The 22,436-nt window shown below is 38.7% G+C and overlaps 1 protein-coding gene across 1 annotated transcript in view; it reads right to left on the bottom strand.

Annotated features, from left to right (window-relative positions):
- Window positions 1-302: 302 nt before the first annotated feature.
- Window positions 303-22,436, bottom strand: part of LOC121406650 (calpain-15-like) — a 24,674-nt gene continuing 2,540 nt past the window's right edge. Inside the window, exons 2-13 of the mRNA XM_041597645.1 lie at window positions 10,338-11,588; window positions 9,576-9,787; window positions 8,993-9,176; window positions 8,386-8,536; window positions 7,484-7,550; window positions 6,520-6,645; window positions 5,764-5,916; window positions 5,129-5,287; window positions 3,778-3,989; window positions 2,819-2,970; window positions 1,380-1,558; window positions 303-639 (exon numbers count right to left, since the gene is read on the bottom strand). Of these exons, the coding sequence (XP_041453579.1) occupies window positions 465-639; window positions 1,380-1,558; window positions 2,819-2,970; window positions 3,778-3,989; window positions 5,129-5,287; window positions 5,764-5,916; window positions 6,520-6,645; window positions 7,484-7,550; window positions 8,386-8,536; window positions 8,993-9,176; window positions 9,576-9,787; window positions 10,338-11,579 (3,012 nt within the window). The 5' untranslated portion in view covers window positions 11,580-11,588 and the 3' untranslated portion in view covers window positions 303-464. The remainder of the gene's footprint in view (window positions 640-1,379; window positions 1,559-2,818; window positions 2,971-3,777; window positions 3,990-5,128; window positions 5,288-5,763; window positions 5,917-6,519; window positions 6,646-7,483; window positions 7,551-8,385; window positions 8,537-8,992; window positions 9,177-9,575; window positions 9,788-10,337; window positions 11,589-22,436) is intronic.

Here is a 22,436-nt window from a genome sequence, read left to right as displayed (position 1 = left end):
TTCCATTATCCCTCTATTGACATCACAGAATTCAATAATCAAATGATTATTAAGTGCATGTCATCCTAGATTTTGGACGACTAGAAAATCAAGGTTATACCGGACATTCTCATTTGTGAAATAAAGTAGAAGCAGTCATCACATAGAAGTAGTAATAGTCTGAAATCTCTACAGAGATACATGTATGTTTTGACGGCTGGACAATGCCAAAAGCATAAAGACTATAATAGGTCCTGTCACATTGTTCCATGCAAGCCTTGCATGTGGCTTGTTGGTGACCATTTTTGCTACCCGCAGGTCGCCAATAGGTCGCTCGCATTGACGGTATCTCGCAAGACTGATTTGCACGCAGAAAAGGTCTTGAACATGCTCCAAACGTTGTTGCGGGTGAGTTGCGGGCAATCACTCGCAAGGCTTGCATGGAAAGATGTGACAGGGCCATAAATAAAGACAGACATAACAGATCATATTGGTCTAGGACTGTGCAAACCCGAGATGTCTTTAGTCAAGATTGGCGAGTTGACGAGCCCAGATGGCGCCCAGGGATGGAGGTCTTTGCTAGCTGAGAGACGGTGGGTGATGTGATGACATATCGTGTAAGTTGAATCAACTACTTGAGTTAAAACTGTTAACACTTGCCTGTAGGGAAAAATGAGATTTTATCCATCTTGCAATTAAATTGATTTGATGATAATGTTATTTTTTGGAGCTTGACAATTCAAATGCAACTAAACTTTGTAACGTCCACCTCAACCTTGTATTCAAGATGCAATTTTTTAAATGATCCACTTTGTCTAGATATATACACTTTATGATATACAATTATACAAAATATGTATATATTTTATGGGATGCATAATTTTGACCAAGCAAATTTACATAACAAAGTTTCTAGACACTTGCATCCACTTATATTTAAATATATGCTATGCATTTATTAGGGTGTTGAATTCATTACTGATACAACAGTCACTTTCTTCTGTTATATTCATACACATAATTCATTCAGCTTTTATTGTAAATATTGGAGAAATTAACTGATTTAAATCACACATTATAATCTCTTTGGCAACCGTCTTTCTACTCCAAAGGTAATAACTATTTCCAAAACTTGCTCAATCATAAAAAAATAATGAATAGCACCATTGTTTCAATATTTCTTTAGAGTGATACAAGCAGTGATGACCTAAGATATAAAATATGTCTTTTGCATTTTTGCAATATTTTGACATCCCCGAAGTCCAGTATCCTTAATGGGTCACACAGATGAATAGCAATTGTGGAACAAATAGTTGTTGATTTTTTTTCACTGTTATAAGCTGCTAAAACCTCTTCATGAAATGCTACCCTGATGGAATCCCTAAAACTTGAAATCTTACCTGTGCAGTTTTGGTACGCAGTCTACTGTGACCAGATCCCCTCTTGTCGATGTAACATTGAAGCTTCCATTGCAGTCGCATTTGATGTGGAGGTTTGAGTCGGGCCGACGATTCTCAATCACAATGAATATCCCCGCCCAGCCATGGTCTAGATAGTAACATGTTACCCCTTCTCGACCCTGTAAACAACGGATGAGTAATAATAAGATACAATGCTCAAGTGTTTTAAATCATAAAGAGATAATGAAGAATCGTGCATGATTTATCAAGATATAACGGATGTGAGTGAAGTCAGTCCAGGTCACAAATGACCTCTAATTTCAAGACATGGAGAAGTCTTTGTAGAGCAGCCACTAACAGAGTAACATTGGTGTCTCATGAATCGTGTTTAATCTCCTTTTGAAAAGTGGATACCTCCACCTGCAAAACACAGAATGAATCATCAATGGGCTTTAGATTTTGCTGAAAATGACCTTTATCTGCACATGCTCAAATCATACCTTCAAACTGGCTTAAACCTACAGCATTTATGACATTGTTTTGGTCAATTCCATTAAAATCAACAACTTTTTGATAAGTCCAATCCCAAGTTTTAATTTCACTTCCATTCATGAACTGCTCAAGCCGTGATAATTTGAGAGCATTATAACTTTTCATAATAAAACAAGTAGAATGCTCTGGCAGTCTTGTGTACATAATGCAATGCAATATAGCAAGAGTATGGACTTTGTAACAATGAAATAAAAATATTTTCTCTTTAATTCAATTATCCAAGGCTGCGAATGGGCAATGTTGTGGATGCCCCACTGACTGACCTCAAATGACCTTTGACTTTTGACTTGGAAAAAACTTTATTAAGACTTAATGTTGACGACCCTGCCGTAGTGTCCGGCATATAAAAAACATTGAGAAATTGCCTTCCTGGCAACCACATTAAGTGGATGATGGTGTCAAATACAAAAAGTTAAGATTGATCCGACAAACCCGATGAACCAAAACTATGAAAAGCCAGCAACACCAACATCTAAAATGCATGCTTTTTCATTATTTTTTTTCTATATTCATAAATAAACACACATTCATCATTATTATGACAATTTAGTGAGCTCCTCTTTGTTAACAAAAGGCACTGTCAAAACATCATGTAGGAAAAAATATAGAAATTGCTGGATATCCATAAAGTTGCGATTGATCCGATCACTCGCAACTATGGATGACCGGCAACCCCAGCATCTAAAATGCATATCTGTTCAAACTATTTTCGAGATATGATGTATATTCATACAGTCATCATTCTCTTGAAGATTCAGTGTGATTCTATTTTTTTACAAAGGAGATGCAAATTTCCTGTACAAAAAATTATGGTATGAATATATTTCCATAAAGCTGCGTTTGATTGGAAAATCGTAACTATTCGTTAGATAAGGCCCGAGTCTCACCTCATGTCTCTTGCCTTTCTGTATTGCGAGTTGTATAACGGCATCAGCCAAACAGCTACTAGAGCCTGTCATCTGCCTTGCTTCTATGGGCTTTGCGCTGTGTATTGCTAGCGTGTAGTTGTGTGCATTGCTGACCGCTGATTTAGATGGACCTGGTATATCATGTGACCAGAGTAATACAAGTTTATGAACTAACATCATAAGCTGAGTGAAAGAAAATCAGAGCTGCCAACCTGAACAAGAACATTTCAGTATTTTAAAAGCTGAAAATCTGTATTTTTGGTGAGGAAATCAGTATCAAGTAAATACCTTCGGAAAACACATAAAACTGAAACTTTAGAAATCAGTATTTTGCATGACATCATCAGCATTCTCATTTTTCAGTACTAATTACTGAAAACCAGTACTACTTGGCAGCTCTGATAAATGTTTGTAAAATAACTTCATGGAATGAAATGAGTGAAAATAAATATTCGGATGTGGAAGAGTTGTTTTGTAGTGATTCTGTCTCTCGCCTCGTAATCAGTGGGTCATATAAAGTTCAAATCATTGACATCTTTTGGCAAGTCCTCCATCCACACTTCGTCACTGTCGATCCAGTTGCTAAATGGGTACCCGGTAGGATGTGAAAGTCATTGTACCTTGTCTGGTACTGTTTGCGCCCCTTTAGCGACTGACCGGAATACTCCCTAGGGAGTGGGGGATATGTATACATTGTGTGTGTGGGAATGACGGATTGAATCTGATGAGCGGGGTAATAATACATGTGTGTTTTTATTCTACGAAGTATAGATACATGTACGTGTATCAACTACAATCAATGTCAATGCCAAGAGATGACAATGAATAATTTAGACTTTCAGAAAATTATAAGCCTCAATGTTGTGAAAAAAAAATAACACTGAAGCTTGGTGCAATTTGCCCCAAAGATGCTCAAAAGTGCCTTGGAAAAAACCTACCTCCTGTTGGTTGTCCCGTTTTCCAATGGTTGAAAGCAAGAGGTACAATCACATAGATCCCTGGGTCCAGGAAAGCACTGCAACCTACAAACGCTCTTAGTTGACGCTTACAGAAGGTCATGACCTTTGACATATTTCTGGTCGTCATTCCCATGGAACGCATGACTATCAAGGTCAGGTCAAGTGGGTTTCGAGATGCTTTCTCCAGCCTCCTGGAAATTATTAAAAACCAAAATCTCACTTGTTAAACCACCACCAAAATTTCACCACAAAATCGATGTAAATGTAAAATACACTTATAAATTTGAATCATAGCAGTAAAAATTTTCAACTTACGTAGCAGAATTCTGGGCCCCGTCTTAAAAAGGATTACGATTGATCTGATCAATCAAAACTATGGATAGCCAGCAACGTCAACATCTATTATGCATGTCTGTTAAAAATACTTTATAACTATGATGCATATTTCAGGCATTCATTGTTTTCTTAAAAATTCACTGTGCTTCTCTTTGTTTACAAAGGACATTGTGCAAATATCCTGGAGGAAAAAATTATGACACCGATGGATTTCTATAGAGTTACGATTGATTGGATGGGGCCCAGAGCATGTAAGTAAATTCACTTCATGACAATGTTCCAAAGTATTGGAAAGATAAAGACTAGTTAAACCTAAATACAGACAGATGCTAACCTCACTCCCCCCCCCAAAAAAAAAAAATAAAATAAATTTACAAAATAAGCAAATAAATACAAAAAATGCCTGTCCATAAATAATGTGGTCCCATATGTTGCTTCCTGTGTTAGCTCTAACTATGTTGTTCTCAATAAGCATTCTGGAGTAAAATAAATACTATGGCCCGAATTCACAAAGGTGGTTTTGAAAACCCACAGTTGAGTCCATGGTTTATGCAGATTTCCTGTATAAAAAAACTTACGCTCATTTTACCGCGTGTATTAAATAAATGTCCAATGCTGATGCGCACTTTTGTCACAGTGCGCCAAATTGACGCCTGTTGCCGTGGTTATCCACACTATTTTATTCATGAGTCAACTGTTTTGAATTAATGATTCCACTATTCAAACAGTGGACTCATGAATAAAATAGCGTATCTAACCATGGTAACAGGCATCAATTTGGTGCACTGTGACAAAAGCACACACCAGCATTGGAATGTTTTTATACAGGATATCTGCATAAACCATGGATTCAACCTTGGGTTTTCAATTCACCTTTGTGAATTCGGGCCTTTAAGATTGCTTCTAACGATTTCCTATCTTACCAGAACTTGAACTTGGCTTTAATATCATATTTTTTTAGTACTTGACCTTGGCTTTAATATCATTTGCCTACCTCCATGTCTGGTAGATAGTGAAATCTACTTCAGTCGCCTCGGTGACCTTGAGAATTATGACCTTCATGGGTGTGGCTGAGGAGGGAGGGAAAGTCCCTTCGAGTCTGTTTTCAGACCACTCTGGTCGAACTTTACAGATGTCTATGCAATCAAAGTACCTTCATAGAAAATAATGAAAAGTTTTTTTTAATATCTACTTTTTCATTCTATCGGACACTAATTGAAATGAATAGCTTTAGAGTATAAGCACACTGATGTATGTTTGTTAAAGTTATAAGTCATTTCAGAGCAATTATCATAACAATAAACTGAAGCAAAGAAACATGTGGAGCATTGTGGCCCAGTGGCTTACTCTCCGAACTTTGAAACTGAGAGTTGTGGGTTTGAATCCCATCCATGACATGATTTTCAGCAAGATATTGATCCACAATGTGCTGCTCTCAACCCAGACAAAGAAAATGGGTATATAGTGCACCATTGGGTAGGCAACTAAATAATCAACATAATCGTGGTTATTCACTCAAGCTTGTATTCATTTACTACATCTAATCAGCAAAAACATCTCATCAATCAAGAACTTGAACTTCGATCCGTGAGTTTGTCCTTCATTCAATCAATCAATTCATGCCCTTACTTTATCATGTCATCAAGTGACATCCAGAAGATTCCCTCACTAGCACCGTGGACCATGAGGGCCTCCTTCATGACGTCGGTCCATAGAGCAGAGCCATCTGACCACGCCCCATTCCAAGAGAAATGACCCCATGGATTCCGCAGCTGAATCAATCTGAGAAAGGGGTTAGGTCCATGATATATTAGCAGAATAGGAAATAGATTTTTGAGTGAAATTGCCGCTTAGGCTAACCTGGGCGTATCCAGGATTTCTAAATGAGGGGGTGGGGGCACATGTGAAAACATGATCATAACCATCATTACCATCCTCATTATCATTATTGCACCATCATCACCACTATCATCATCTTCATCACCATCATTATCCCTATCATCATCAACATCATCATCATTATAATCATTATCATCATCTGTATCATCATCATCACCATCACCATCACTGTCATCATCATCATCACCATCATCACCATCATCATCATCACCACCATCACCATCATCATCATCGTCATCATCATCACCATCTTCATCATCACAATCAGCAACAGCAGAAACATCATCGTCATCTCTTCACCACCATCATAACATGCATTAAATTTATTATCAATAACATCATCAAAGATCTTTTCAATGAAGTGGAAGTGGAAATGTAGAAAAAAATTAAATGAATAATAAGTGACAAATTGTGGAAGTTGGCACATTTAAATATTTTTCAGTGATAAATGCTGTTCATCAATACCATCATCATGATCATCATTACCTGTTGTTACAAATGTCTTGGATATCGAGCACAGAGTACGAGTGTCTTGGTCTAAGTCCCACATCTTGGTAAAGTTGTGGGTCTATCTTCATATTCCCACTACCGCAAGATGCTCCCATTAAGTAACTGTAAGAGGTTACATAAATATTCATATTACATTTTTTTACTGTAGGTTTGCACAAATATACATGTATATATCATATTTTTAACTGTAGGAGAGCTGCATGAATATTCAGATTATATTCTTAACAGCAAGAGGTTGAATAAATATTAATATTACATTTTTAGCAGGAGGGTTGCATGAATATTCATGTTTCTTACTGTTGTAGGTTTGCACAAATATTGATCATATTAATCATATTTTGTGTATATTGCAATGTGCATGCTCTATAAATTTGAACATACCATATTATAAACTATTATAGTGGTGCTTTAAAAAGGCCATATTTTGTGCCTGTGCAGTATCCAGAAAAAATTGCAATATGAGCAGAGTTCTAACATATTCCTCTCATCGACCGATATACAACATAAGATGTGCAATACCATTTTGAAATAATAATAATAGGCATTTATATAGCGCCTTCTATCTAGAAATGTTCTATTCTGAGGCACACAAGAAAAGAAAGAATGAGAAAGTTTGGATGAGTGTCAAAGTGCCAATAACTAATATTGCATGGTCTAATGAAAAAGGATCAAAGATTATCATATTCATAACACCATATTAAAATTTTCAATACAATATTTTATATTGAAATGTATTATTATTATCATTATCATTGTTGTTGTTATTGTTGTTTATTATTATTAATATTTTCATTATTATTATTATTATGATTATTATTATTATCATTATCATTATTATTATCTTAATTATTATTATCATTATCATTATTATTATCTTAATTATTATCATCATCATTCTCATAATCATCATCATCTTTATTATACATTCCATACTACTTACCCAGCTTCTTTGGCACTCAACAGCTTGGCCCATACCAGGTTAGGATCTGCTGGCTTCCGACCTTTACCTGAAGTGAATTGAGACAAATAAAATGAAGATATCAGAAGAAAAATTACTTTAAAAGAAAATTCCACATGGTGCACAACTACCAACTGGGTACAACTGTTTGGTGTAACTACACACTGTTGCATGAAATGTAACAGCACACTCTCACATGGTGCATGCTCATTGGTTGAGTGTTACAGTTAGCACTTGGGTGTAACTGCACACCCTCATGGTGCACACCTACCAGTTCGGTGTAACTACACACTCATTAACGCATATGTTGTTCTGCACACTCTAACATGGCACACTTACCAGTTCGGTGTACCTACACACTCATTAACTCATATGTTGCATAAAATGTAACCGCACATTCTCACCATGGTGCACACTTACCAGTTCGGTGTAACTACATGTACACACTAATTAACTCATATGTTGCATAACATGTAACTGCACACTCATTGCTTGAGTGTAACACTTAGCACTTGGGTGTAACTGCACACCCTCATCATGGTGCACACTTACCAGTTCAGTGTAACTACACACTCATATGTTGCATACTCACAAGTAGGATGTAACTGCATACTCCAACATGGTGCACTTTCATCAGTTGAGTGTAACACTTACCACTTATGTGTAACTGCTCTCTTACCATACTGCACAGTTACCAGTTGGGTGGTGTAACACTCACCAGTTGGGTGTAACTGCACATTCTCACATGGTGTACACTCACCACTTGGGTGTAACTGCACATTCTCACATGGTGCATACTTTAACCAGTTGAATGCAACTGCACACTCACATGGAGCACAACTACCAGTTGAATGCAGCTGCACACTCACATGTTGTACACTTACCAGTTGGGTGTAACTGCACACTCTCACATGGTGCACCTGTCAGAGTCGCCAGGCCCTCAATGCATCTTCCTGCAGTCAATGCTTCATAGCAACCACTCATCTTGGCCAAGGCTTTCTCTATCAATGGCACCCATAGCTGCTTCCTCTTGGCCTGAACAAAAAAAAACAAGTCAAATAATAACATTACATAAGCTGAAAGTTCATGACAGTTCTATTTCATAATTACTACAAGGTTATCATTACCTCACATTTAAGTTTAACCCAAGGGATGATTTCCATCAAATAAAAGAAAGTCAACAAAAAGATAAACACTACATTTGAAAACAATAAAATGCATAAGAAAATTTTCTGATACCACCATTTTTAACATATACATCAAATAAAATTACTACAGAATGTGTCTCACATGAATTTAGTGGTTTAGGAGATTTATCTAAAGATTCATAACCAATTCTAATTTCATGCATAACCAATTAACTACAAATGAATAAGACAAATTTTGGAACAATCAATAATACATCATTTTGTAGATTATGTTATTGGTGATGGGCATGCCTATGTTTTTATGAGCAACTGTTGTGTTACCAATTGAAGATCACCAGTTTACCTTAGAGTACACCAAGAAACCTTGCTCCTGGCAAGGCAAGAGATCATCTATCAGTACCATATCCCAGATGCCGTCATGGCACAACCGAACTTGGTAAGCCCCTTCTTGGTTTACCTCGTGGGTTATCATGATACGCTTCAGTAGATCTGCTCGCTCTGCAAGAACGGATAGGGCACTTAGGAACCTGCAACACATGACAAAAACCTGGATTAATCGTAGCATAGGAGTCACTGGGCACAGATCTGGGCACAGATTTTGAGTACCAAAATCATCATTTTTTTTACTTGTCAAATTTTGAAATATCCTTTATTTGTGATTGAAGACCTTTTTTTTGCTTGTTCCTCCGAAAACTCCCCCCCCACCCCCTTTGGAAAATCCTGGATCCGCTCCTGACTGGGCATTCCACAAAGATTCAAGCTGACCAAAGTAATCACTTACATCTACATTCCCCTTCATCTGAGCTGCCAACCTGAACGAGAGAATTTCAGTATTTTGAAAAAGCTGAAAATCAGTATTTTCAAAGAAAAGCCCGAGAATCTCTTCTTATAAAATATATCTCATTGATTGACTTCAGAAAAATTACCAGCAATTTCCGAGCAATCCCTGCGATATGTCACTCGGTTTAGGATTCCTAAACACCTCCCAAGAAAGAGGGCTATCATCTCTAGCTTTGAGTTGAACTGCAGAGGGACGTAGCCACAGAAAATCCTTGGGCTGCTTCCCGGAAGGAGACGACTTGAAAAACAAGGAGTCTACATTGGGTGGAAAACTGTCATCAATAAACTCTGTTTTAAGCTGCAGATTTAAACAAGAGTAATGGAAAGTGAGGGTTAGTGGAGTCTTTCATTAAAGGAGAATCTATCACAAATTATTTTTATAACCCACCCCCCCCAAAAAAAAATAAAATTAAATAGCGATTCAATCTACAGTAGGAGTCTACGGTAGGTAGAAAACTGTCATCAATAAACTGTTTTAATCTACAGATATAAACGAGAGTAATGGAAAGCGAGGCTTAGTGGAGTCTTTCATTGAAGGAGAATCTACCAAAAAAGATCTTTGCAAACATCTGTCACATTTTGCACACTATTTTTCATTAGTGATTTCACCGTTTATGTTAATTGATGTCTATAAACAGTAGACTCATTAGTGTGTAACCCTAGTAACAAGGGTGACTTCAGTGTCACATAGCAAAATTGTGCAACCATTATTGAACATTTGCTCAATATAGATAGCTCAATATAAAACCTGAATTAAGCATTTAAAATCAATGCATGAAGCCTGCATGAAGCATGGTTTGAAACTGCAGATTCCAAACCACCTATGAGAAATTGGGCCAATGTCTTACCATTTTACAGGACTGCCTGATGGTATTAAGCCTCTCCAGAGCTGCTGCCACATCTTGCTTCCTCTTCGATTCTGTCATGACACTCTTCTGTCTTTTAAAGGCTCTACGCTGAACAGTGGTCTCCCCATCCACGAAGGGTTCATTGCTGCATTTCTGACAACTCGCTGCATCATCAGGGTTCATGGACTTACAGACAGAACAACTCCACACGGCACCTCCTACGGCCCCACTGACAGATGGCCGCTGGGTTTCGCACATGCAACACTGGACCATCTCGTCCAAGTTGATGTAAGTACAGACATGACATGCCCACTCGTTTTCCTTTGGCTGAAACATGCTGCCATTGACTTCCTCCTGAATGGACTTCCTGCATCCACATGCTTTGCACTCCTTGCAGTTTTCTTCGTTGTTCAAGGTACACTGCTGACAAGACCAACCTTTCCGTCGAACTGCTGTCCTGTGCTGGTACTTCTTGGTGTCGTCACCTGCACCAGTCCCCGGGGACGATGGTTCCATGTCATCTTCGGTTAAGTCAATTATATTTTCATCAAATCCCTCCGGAGTGCATACAGGAGAAGAGGATGATGATGAAGCATAGAAGGGTGATTCTGGGGAAGCACCTCCTGACGCTCCCCGGATGTCACTCTGAAGATTCAAACCAGGGATGGGTTTCTTTTCGGGTTCAGACGGTTGTTCAGGGAATGGAAATGCAGTGGCAGCGTTAGGGGAGGGAGAAACAAGATGGTTGGGTATCTCAGTCGGAACAAATGGCAAGCGCCTGCTCCCACACATGCCACAAAATACAGCTGTTTCTTCATTTGCAAATGTACAACGTTGACAATGCCAGTCCTTAGCTGAAGATGTTGTTGAAGTCCTCAGCTCCACTTTGATCCCTTTGCCTTTTCTGGGAGATATAGGCAATTTGTCATGGGATTTCCCTGACTCTGATGGAGAACGAGGGCTCGATGGTGGGCTGAAAGAATTTATTATTCCTGGAATTATCTGGTCTGAGATATAGTTCTTTGCAGCTCTGAACATTGCAGGTACATCCCTAGCAGGCGGTTGCCCAAGGCCAGGATCACCATCTTGTTTAGTCAGGTCCACCACGACAGGTTCATCCTCTGGACGAAGTGCTTCACAGACTTGACAGGAGTGGACCTGACCGGAATTGATCAGCGTACATATTTTACAAGTCCAACGACTGTCCGGTTCTTGTGATCTTGGGCTGCAATGTTCTTCCATCTTGCAATACTGTTCAAGGAAAAACAAAGATTATATCTACCAGTTAAATGTATCGCATAAAATAGGTAATGTCATCATTGTCATGATTTGTATACAAATTGTGACTTTGCAAATTTGCAATTACTAGACCTGTCCATCACTATAGTGACTGATTTGAGGCTTAAAAAGTCAATTTCAAATAGATATGATCGTGATTTTTTTTTCTTGCAATTTCTTGCAATGCCATAATCATATCAGTTTTATTGAAAACAGAATAGTCGATTTAGTCTGGTTTTTTTTAAGATGTGGATTAATATAAACTTGTGTAGCAACCAAGAAAAAAAAGCAGAACACAGGAAGAATATATTTAAAATCAATATTCAAATTTTATCATATAATTTTAATCTATGAATTGTTCTTCTAAGAGACACTTCGTAACAGCTCATCGAAGCTACGTCATATCGAAGCGCTTCAAGGATCAAGCCTATTGTATTTGTGGTGTTTATGAATGGATCAAGGGATCTACATGAGATCGGTCTGGTAAGAAACCTCTCATTTTTCATTATCATATCATATTCTTTGCACCTTCATATGCATTAGGCATAGGAAGGTGTATAGATAAATAAAATCCAACAAATTTATGCAATTTCTAGGTCTAAAGATGGAAATCCATCCATGTTTACCTGTCTTGCTTAGGCACGTACATGTATGAGGACCAAGTCAAGGCTCCGTGATGTAAAAGTATATGTAAAAATATTTTTAAATATCATCACGGAGTCCTCAAGGCTAAGTGGTATATGCACATGAATGGGGCACAATTCCTGTCTCTAGACCATACAGAGTAAGCACCGGTTAGTGAATGATTTATACTCTCTAATGGGAGTCTGCTGCATCATCTACTCCAGTCCTGGGGCACTCACATGTATTGCCAGGTTAGTATTAGTATACATGAACCGCGTTTGGCAGTGGATTTCTAACTAGTGGGTCGCTCACGCGTGCTGCGACCCTACTTCTGGTGTCTAAAACACACGACTTCTATGGCTTGATTTTTCTGTGTGCGGCGGCATGACATGAACCCTACCTCGAGCGAAGTTCGTGCAGGCTCCACTCCACTTCACTACTACTACACTACGCTCCACTTATCCAAAATTCGAGACCGTGAACTCGATCTGATATTCCGAGTGACAAAAGTGGGCTTCTATGGGGGGAAAATATAAAATTTCATGCAACATCACGATCTATGAAAACAATTGAAACTAATATTCTTACTTTACACAAAGTTTCACTTTTTTCCATGCTTTTATCAGTCTCAAAATTGGTGATTTAGAGCCAACATGAAGTTCCTCACACATATAAATAATTCGCTGTCGATTTCAAAATATTGCATGCGCGAGGGTCTGAGCTCGGACCTGACCTAGTACCTCACGCATATCGCATGCGATATTTTGAAATCGGCAGCTAATTATTTGTATGTGTGAGGAACTTCACTTCTAAATCACCCATTTTGAGACTGATATAAGCATGGAAATGAAGTACGGGGTTCTTACCAATTCTCATTCCTAGCACTCTTCATGCACAGAGACAGCCCAGCAGACAAGACATGCTATCATGTTCAGAACTTACTGGCCAACTCCCAGCTTTTAATATACAGAAGCCTTGTTGCATTCTAGCAACATTCCATTCAAATTATTTTAAAGCATATCAATATTCATTTAAATGCAAATCAATAGAACAAAGTATAACTGAATATTTATATATACAAACAAAAGATATTCAAACTATATGCAAATTATTATCCAGGCTTGAGTGCATCAACTATAACCAATCAGGAGAGAGGTGGAAGGAAAGGGAGAGGGAGAGAGAGAGAGGAGTGAAGAAAGCTGTATGGAGGATGGTGGAGTGAATAAATACAAAAGAACCTTGTGTGAGGATGAAAAGGGTGAATATAAATGAGGGGTGTTCTATTACAAAAAAGGGATGATTCATGACTAAGAGTGGAAAGAAATAAAAGTGGAAAGAAATAAAAGTACAAAATCAATCCCTACAAACTAGACTTTCCTTCACAAATAAAATGTCCTCATTTTATAATTCGAAATATCTTATCCATCTTCGAAAATTTACTAAACATCAGAACTATTGAAAATGTACCATCGTTTTGTAATAATTGGAAAATGACTATCAAGCAACAAGTATATATACATGTATATATCCTTTTCACTAAAAAAAAATTGTCATTAGTCGCTATAAAAACAATGGAATTTAACAAATGGAGTGCTTTCATAAATATAAACATATCTAAAGTGATTAACTTGTATCAACCATACTATCCATACACCTGGATGGAATTATTATTTTTTTTCAAACAGATGATTCGACTTTTAAGTTTTAAAAAAATACCTTTTTATGTTTTCCTCTTTTTTTTTTCATGAAAGAAAACAATTTTTCTTTTTCGAACACCATTTTTGTGTTTTCTTCTCTTCTTTTTTTTGTTGTATAAAATATATAAAATTTCATCAATGTAAACAATCTTTTTTTTTTTTTTTAAACAAGATCATGTCTGTACCAAATATGAAATGAGATCAATACATAGGTATGGATAATCTGAAAATTTTAAATTCTCCAAAGTTACATGAATGATTTCAGATCTCCATGATTTTATCATTTATCCTAGATGTTATTATCAAGTGCAGAAATTACTTCATTTCTACCGGCATTAAACCATTGATAACAAATTTCAATAATTATCAAAACTTTTAGAAAGCTTTGTCCTATGAGTTATCCTTGTACTCAATAAGTAAACTGATTAATTTTTCACTTTTTTTGTACCAACTATCCTGCTATACGCAATCACTAAAATGAGATAAATCATTATCATCACTATCCAAACATATTTTATACTGAAATATGTGATTGTACCAATAAATCTGAAATATAATCACAAAATTATTTCATTTTTTTAAAAATGATTTTTTTTTTTAAACACATATCGATTTGATCAAAGTAGTACCTTTTGTGCAGGATTAAAATCAACTCAATAATATCTTTAAGTTTTAGATATTCAGCATCACATATCACATTGAAATATACTTAAATACCTTATATTCTGAAAGGAATTCTTTTCCTCTTGGTTCACTTTTGGAAAAAAAAAAACCTACATGTACCAAAATAGTAATCTTTTTCCTATAAAGATAAATTTACAATTATCATAAATTATTTCAACTGACAATATAAATAGAGTGATGTCTGTCTTGGAATAATCTTAGTTTTGCATGTATAAGTATGAATAACAGTATATGAAAACAATATCTTTACTTTTTTGTCAATTTTTTTGGTTTCAATAGCATTTCTATCTGATCCTTTTCATATTCTATCATGTTTTTTTTTTTTTAAATGTTTGACTTACAATTTTTTGACATAGAAATAACGTTTTTTTTTTGTTCAATTTTCCTACATAAATGTCAATAGTCAATCAGTTAATTAAAAAAAATAAACCAAGTACATGCATGATTTTCAAATTAATATTCTGATACTCTTAACTTGTACATCAATGATTGATGTTCAAATGCTGTCCATATTTAAAAAAAAAACTCATTTTCTGTTTCAAAATGACTAATCCATATGATTTAAAGTTCATTCAAATTCATTTATCCGCGTGTTGAAAAAAATATTCAGTTCAAATTTCTGATGTTTGGACTTGCAGATTAATGAAATTTGAGTCTGTTCAATATCGGATCATGAAGAATCAGTTTGCATGTGACGAATCGTTCACTCTTCTAAATATTAATCTTGGTTCGTAGATGTCTCTGTCCGATATAATAGTTCAATACAAAATATTCACTTTTCATGTTGAAGTCAGTATCTGACACGTCCATTGTATTGTTCAGTTTTCTCTTCTTTTTGGATAAAGATGTCAAATTCGAATTTATTAAATGTTCAGATCTTTCCTTCGGGAAGTAATCTAAAATTAACATTGACGATCATAACATCTTCAGTTCGGTGAAATACAAAATGTCTCACTTCCAGGAAGAGTCATAACTGATAATCGCTATACTTCTTTGGTTTATGTATAGAACGGCCTGAACGAGTTCGTGAAGTTCGTGAAGTCGAAGAGGGATCTTCTCGCATACGAGTTACACGCTGGCTCACAGATTCATCAGTTGATGGTTGAGGAGGGCGTTCTCGGTTGGTGACCTCCAGGTTGTCACCTTGGTTCTCTCTAAAGGGTCCTGGTATATTGGATTGGTCAGGAGAGTTTACTTGTCGTCCTTGAGAATTAACCTGGTTTGGTTCCAAAGTTTGAATGGATTGGTTAGCCTGCTGTTGTAGAGACTGAGTGGACGACTGTCCCATAGACTCTGACCATGGTGGTTGGTCAGAATCATCCAACAGAGGGTGTGAATTTATGGATTGGGTAGACGACTGCATGGATTGGGTAGACGACTGTATGGATTGGGTAGATGACTGTTCTTTAGACTTCTCTGACCCTGATGGTGGATCAGAGTTGTCTAGCCTCTGGGGTTGAATGGATTGGTCTGCAGATTGAGAAAATGAATCTGACCGTGAAGGTCGATCAGTCTCACTTCTCACAGGGTGGATTGGTAGTTGAGGTGGAACCTGAAGATTTTCCACCGGCTGGATGGGGATCTGATCAGCATGTGTTTGAGATTTTGCTGACCATGGCATCTCTATTGAAGACTGAGATGCTAAGTTAGATGGAGGAGGAATATCAGGCTTTGCCTGAGCACTTGAAGGAGGACGAATGGAAAGATGTCTTTCCTGACTGTCTGAAGTAGGACGAGTGATAGGAGTCTTTCCTTGAAGATATGCTTTTGACCTGAAAAGTTTGAGCCTATTGTGATGAACCAGTTTCTTCACATTTTCATTATGGATGTCGGCAATCTTGTAGTCAAGTTCGTCAGGAGAGGATGAGACAATGATAAAAGGTCCCTTCCAGTTAGGCTCTAATTTGTGTCTAGCATTGACGGGATCGTGCAACCAAACAAGATCTCCGGGAGTGTACTTGATGGTTCTAGTTGAGACATCATAGTCCTTTTTCTGACGAAGTTGAGCTTGGTCTGTCTTCTGCTTGGCATGATGGAAAGCCTTTCTCAGCCGAGAACAAACATCAGTGACATACTCTTGAGGAGAATCATATGACTGTGTCATGATAGGACAAGTGATACTAGCCGGGGTCCGTGCTTCACGACCATGCATGACGAAATAGGGTGTCATACCTGTGCTTGAATGAACACTGGTATTGTAGGCTAGTTGTAGTTGATGTATATGTTTGTCCCAGTCACCTCCTTGATCGGCTATGTACTTTGCAAGCTGTTCCTTAATAACTCGGTTCGCTCTCTCGACGATACCAGCTCCTTGTGGGTGGTATGGAGACGAACGCGATTTGCGGATACCAAGCTTCTTGCAGAGATCTTGAACAAGTCGAGATTCAAATTGTCTTCCTTGGTCAGTGTGTAACGACTCTGGAACTCCGTGTTCTTTGATGTATTCTTCAAATAAGTGTCTTGCAACAGTTTGGGCGGTCTGGTCACGCATAGGGTAAATGTTGGTATATTTACTGAAGTGATCAACCACGACCAAAATATAGTGGTATCCACTTCTCGAAGTAGGAAGTTCCGCTATATCCGCGAATACAATCTGAAGAGGGTGGTCTGTCTTGATGTTCTGAAGCGGAGCTTGGTGCTTTGGGTTCGGTGATCTTATTGACTCACAGGCATGGCAGGTTCTGCAGTAGTTGGTTACATCTTTGTGCATGAACGGCCAATAGCACATAGCTTCAGCTCTGTGTAGTGTGCGTTGAACTCCGAAGTGTCCAGAAGATGGATTACCATGTATCTCTTCTAACACTCGAGGGATGAGAGATTCTGGTACAACTACCTGAAGTGAGGATGTTCCAAAGTTGTCTTGTCGTCGTCGGTATAAGAGACCATTCTGAAGTACAAATCGAGGGAGCTGCCATAAAAGACGTCGAAGACGGGGTGATTGTCGTCTTACTTCCCTCACTGTCGGATGATGGTGCTCCTTGATGTACTTGATTATCCTTTGAATGTCCATGTCATGTTGCTGGTGGTATTGTAAATCAGCATGATGGTTAGAAAGGATAAAGTTCTCAGTAACTTTGTCGTTCATAGAGTCACATGACTTTGGATTGGTAGATGCTTGGTCGGATTGAGTTGTAGATCGATTTCTCGTAGAGGAGCGTGTGTTTACCATGCTCACAAGGGGTGCTGTCTCGTCTGGCATGCGTGACATAGCATCAGCGTTACGATGAGCAGTGCCCTTTCTGTGATTCATGGTGAAAGAATATGCATTCAACTCTACGATCCACCTTGCTCTGCGTCCTGTGGCATCATCTTGTATCGGAACCTTGTTGTAGGCCAAGAGAGGTCGATGATCTGTATGGATTGTGAATTCTCTGCCCCTTAAGTAATGTCTGAAATGCCGAACAGATGAAATTATGGACCATAGTTCTCTGTCATATGTCGACCATTTCTGTTGGGCTGGAGTTAGCTTCTTACTGTAGTAAGCAACTACTCGGTCATTTCCGTCTTGTGACTGAGAGAGTACGGCCCCAATAGCATCTTGTGAAGCATCAGTCGCCAAACTAAACTTCTTGGCAAAATCCGGATATGCAAGGATTGGTGGGCTTGTGAGAGAGGACTTCAGTTGGTTGAAGGCTTCCTCGCATTCTGCCGTCCAGATAAACTTCTTGCCTTTCTGTGTCAAGTCAGTGAGTGAAGATGAGACTTGAGCAAAGTTTGGTATGAATCTCCGGTAAAAGGAGGCAAGTCCCAAAAATGATCTCACTTGGGTTGGAGTTGTTGGTCGAGGCCAGGATGACACTTTCTTGGTGTTGACTGGATCGGGGAGAACTCCGTCGGTACTGATCACATGACCAAGATAGGTTACTTCCTTTCGAAAGAATTGACATTTCGAAGGTTTAAGCTTGAGGTTAGCATCTCGGAATCGTTGTAATACTTCTTGGAGATTGTGTAGATGGTCCTGAAATGTCTTGCCAAGTACTATGCAATCGTCCAAGTAGATGAGGCATATTGACCAATGTAACCCATGGAGAACTGCTTCCATTACTCTCTGGAAAGTCATTGGTGCGTTAACCAAGCCAAAAGGCATGACCTTGAATTGATAGAGTCCAGTTCCTGTAGTGAAGGCAGTCTTTTCTCTGTCCCGCGGCTCAAGTGGGATCTGCCAATATCCAGATGACAAGTCGATAACGCTAAAATAGGAAGATGATGCTAAAGCGTCGATGGAATCATCAGAACGTGGGATAGGATGGGAGTCTCTGACTGTGATAGCATTTAATGCTCGGTAGTCTACACAAAACCTGTAGGTATTGTCTTTCTTTCTCACCATCACAATTGGGCTGGCCCATGGACTGAAGCTTTCCTCAATAATGTCTCGTCTTAGTAGCTCATCGACTTGATTCTGTATTTCAACTCTCATAGTAGGTGAAGTTCTGTATGCTCTTTTTCGAACTGGCGTCTCTGTTGTTGTGTTGATTTCATGGTAGGCAAAATTAGTCTGTCCAATATCCTCAGATGTGCTGCTGAAAACATCAGAATAAGAATTGAGTAGACGTTCAGCGCTTTCATACTCGGTTTTGGACAGGTTCGAAGTAGGGAGCATTGAAGAAAGGTCAAGAGGTGAGTTTTCCTGTGTGCCGGCTACAACACCGTCAAGAATCTCGTACTCTTCCTCTCTGTCTCCAGTAGTAGAATAGAATTGCCCGAGTGCAGTGTTTGCAGACAATTCTACCATCTCAGATGTAGGGTTTATCAGTCTGAGTAGGATGATACCATCTTGTGGTCGAGAAAGGGATCTCGCACCTGCAATATTGAGATGTTCATCGATAGAGGGCTCAAATATTCCATTGTAGTCTTGTGGAACTACATCAGGTTGTGGTGAAATCAATCGACCTTGAACATGCACCTCACTCATTCCAGGGAGAGTTGTCTTTCCAATCAGACAAACATTACATTTGAGTGGTACTTGGTGTTGATGTCGTTCAACAAGTGGAATACTCATACCAGGCATATTGAATGTAGATGTACGAGCAGAGATGGAGGCATCATGTTGGTCCATGAAGTCCCAACCAAGGACGAAAGGGTGAGTTATGTTTCTCGCTACTCTGAACAGATGCTTGACTGTCTTGTTTCCAAGATGGATGGTTGGTGAGGTCGTTCCAATAATGTCAATACCTTCTCTGGTTATCGTTGAAGCCAAAGTTATCGTCTTGTGCAATGGACTTCGCTGGCTCTCTGGGATTGAGTAGTAGAAATCTGCACTCATCAGCGATATAAAGGAACCACTGTCAATGAAGGCTAAAATATACTTGTTGTCGACAATTGTGGGAATGTATGGTGGTGGTGATGAAGACCTACGATTGACAGTTGATATAGATGAAGGATGACATTCATTTTCAGTTTGGGTCTGTTTATCAAAGAGGGATGAAGTTGATGGTCGACCCTTGTCATCAACTATGAATAGTTTCCCTGGTTGTGATCAAAGTGAACTTTCCTCGACTGAGCACTGTTCATCTGACGATAGGGTGAATCTCTCACATCAGAGGGATGGCGGTCATCAGAAAATGTAGGTTGCCAGCTAGGTCGACTTTGGTATCGGCGTTGGTGAGGGCTAGTTGATCTGCCATCATAAGTGTTATATCTGAGTGGACTTGATCGGGGAGGGCTGCGATGAAAGCGTTGAGGGCTTGGTGACCTAAATCGTCTATGGTGTGGAGAGTATGGACTGGGTGACCGATGATGTCCAGACGACCGATGCCAGTGATCATCTGAATTTCGGTACCTCGATCTAGATTGATGTTCATGTCGGTTGCGTACAGGGCTTGGTGATCTAGACAGCTTCTGATGCCCATCGTAGTATTGATGTTTGGGCTCAGATTTGTATCCTTCGAATTTCAGTTCTAGATCGTCTAATCGTTTCATCACTTTCTCCAATAATGCTAAGCTGGGATCACTTCTTTTCGGTGAGACTGAAGCTACTGTCTCATCTAGTGGCTGCCCAACTTGATTGGCTCTTTCGACCCGTACGGCAATGTCTAATGCTTCAGTAAAAGTATTAGCGCCCATCTCGTATATCTTTATCTGAAGAGATTTGTCAATACCTGCAAGAAATCTGCGAAATTTCTCGCCATCCTTTCCTGCAGCATCATAGTCTGGAAAGGCCTCTTCAACGAGAGTGGCTATCGCCGCTGCAAACACTTCTAGGGCCTCATTTCTATGTCTCTTCCTTGCATCAATGCATGATTTGAAGGAATTAAGGTAATTTGTATTCCCAAACACTGTCATCAACTTTTTCTTTACTATGCTATAGTCTTGTTGGTCAGAGGCTGGTATGCTCTCCCATACTGTAAATGCGGCACCGGCAAGTCTCGATGGAAGAAGAAGATGAAGCTTCCTCTCTGCCTGTGGGAGGACCTCGGCAGCAACTTCTAATCTCCTTGCCCATTGACCGAAATTTCTGCCATCTTCTCCAGTGAAGATTTCAGGGAGATCAAGCCGAAACATGATGGTAGGGTGTTAAATGTGTATAACAGAGTTCTATATATACAGCTACATATATGTATATGTCAAATTACTATAGATTGACTATCAACTTGCAAGAGTCAATAATAATCACTCAGCTATCGAAGCAGAAATAGCTCTTGCTAAATGAAGGAGGGTGAATGTATGAACAGGAGTTAAAGCTAAGTGACTCACCAATATTCAAAAGTCAGTCTTGAGATACAAGCCTTGACAAACTTGAGAGTGCACATCCAACTCACTATAGAATGTAGAGTACATTCAGTTTTCAACTGCATACATGGATACAAAAGTAGCAAGTATGTAGAACAAAATTTAGATCATGAAAGTAGAACTCACATTAATGACGAATTCTCATGAAGTAGGAAGAAAATACAATCAGTAGATGCTTTATGGAAGCTGTATCAACAGAAGAAGGGTGTACTGATAATGTATCCACAGAAGAAGGGTGCAGTAAATCACTCGAAGTAGGATGTAAATCACTCGAAGGAGGGTGTAAATCACTCGAAGTAGGGTGAAAAATTCAACTATCAGCTGCTGGTGGGTAAAGCTGCCTGAAGCTCTGGGGTAGAAGAGGGCTAGAAAACACCGCTGGCACCAGTGTAGTACGGGGTTCTTATCAATTCTCATTCCTAGCACTCTTCATGCACAGAGACAGCCCAGCAGACAAGACATGCTATCATTTCAGTCATTTCGATGGCGTGGGTTCGAATCCCACCGCTGCCACCAGTGTAGTACGGGGTTCTTATCAATTCTCATTCCTAGCACTCTTCATGCACAGAGACAGCCCAGCAGACAAGACATGCTATCATGTTCAGAACTTACTGGCCAACTCCCAGCTTTTAATGTACAGAAGCCTTGTTGCATTCTAGCAACATTCCATTCAAATTATTTTAAAGCATATCAATATTCATTTAAATGCAAATCAATAGAACAAAGTATAACTGAATATTTATATATACAAACAAAAGATATTCAAACTATATGCAAATTATTATCCAGGCTTGAGTGCATCAACTATAACCAATCAGGAGAGAGGTGGAAGGAAAGGGAGAGGGAGAGAGAGAGAGGAGTGAAGAAAGCTGTATGGAGGATGGTGGAGTGAATAAATACAAAAGAACCTTGTGTGAGGATGAAAAGGGTGAATATAAATGAGGGGTGTTCTATTACAACCCAAGGGATGATTCATGACTAAGAGTGGAAAGAAATAAAAGTGGAAAGAAATAAAAGTACAAAATCAATCCCTACATAAGCATGGAAAAGAAGTGAAACTTTGTGTAAAGTAAGAATATTAGCTTTA

Source organism: Lytechinus variegatus, chromosome 1 (genome assembly GCF_018143015.1).
Source record: "Lytechinus variegatus isolate NC3 chromosome 1, Lvar_3.0, whole genome shotgun sequence".
NCBI lineage: Eukaryota > Metazoa > Echinodermata > Echinoidea > Temnopleuroida > Toxopneustidae > Lytechinus > Lytechinus variegatus.
This window is presented reverse-complemented; position numbering and strand designations above follow the sequence as displayed.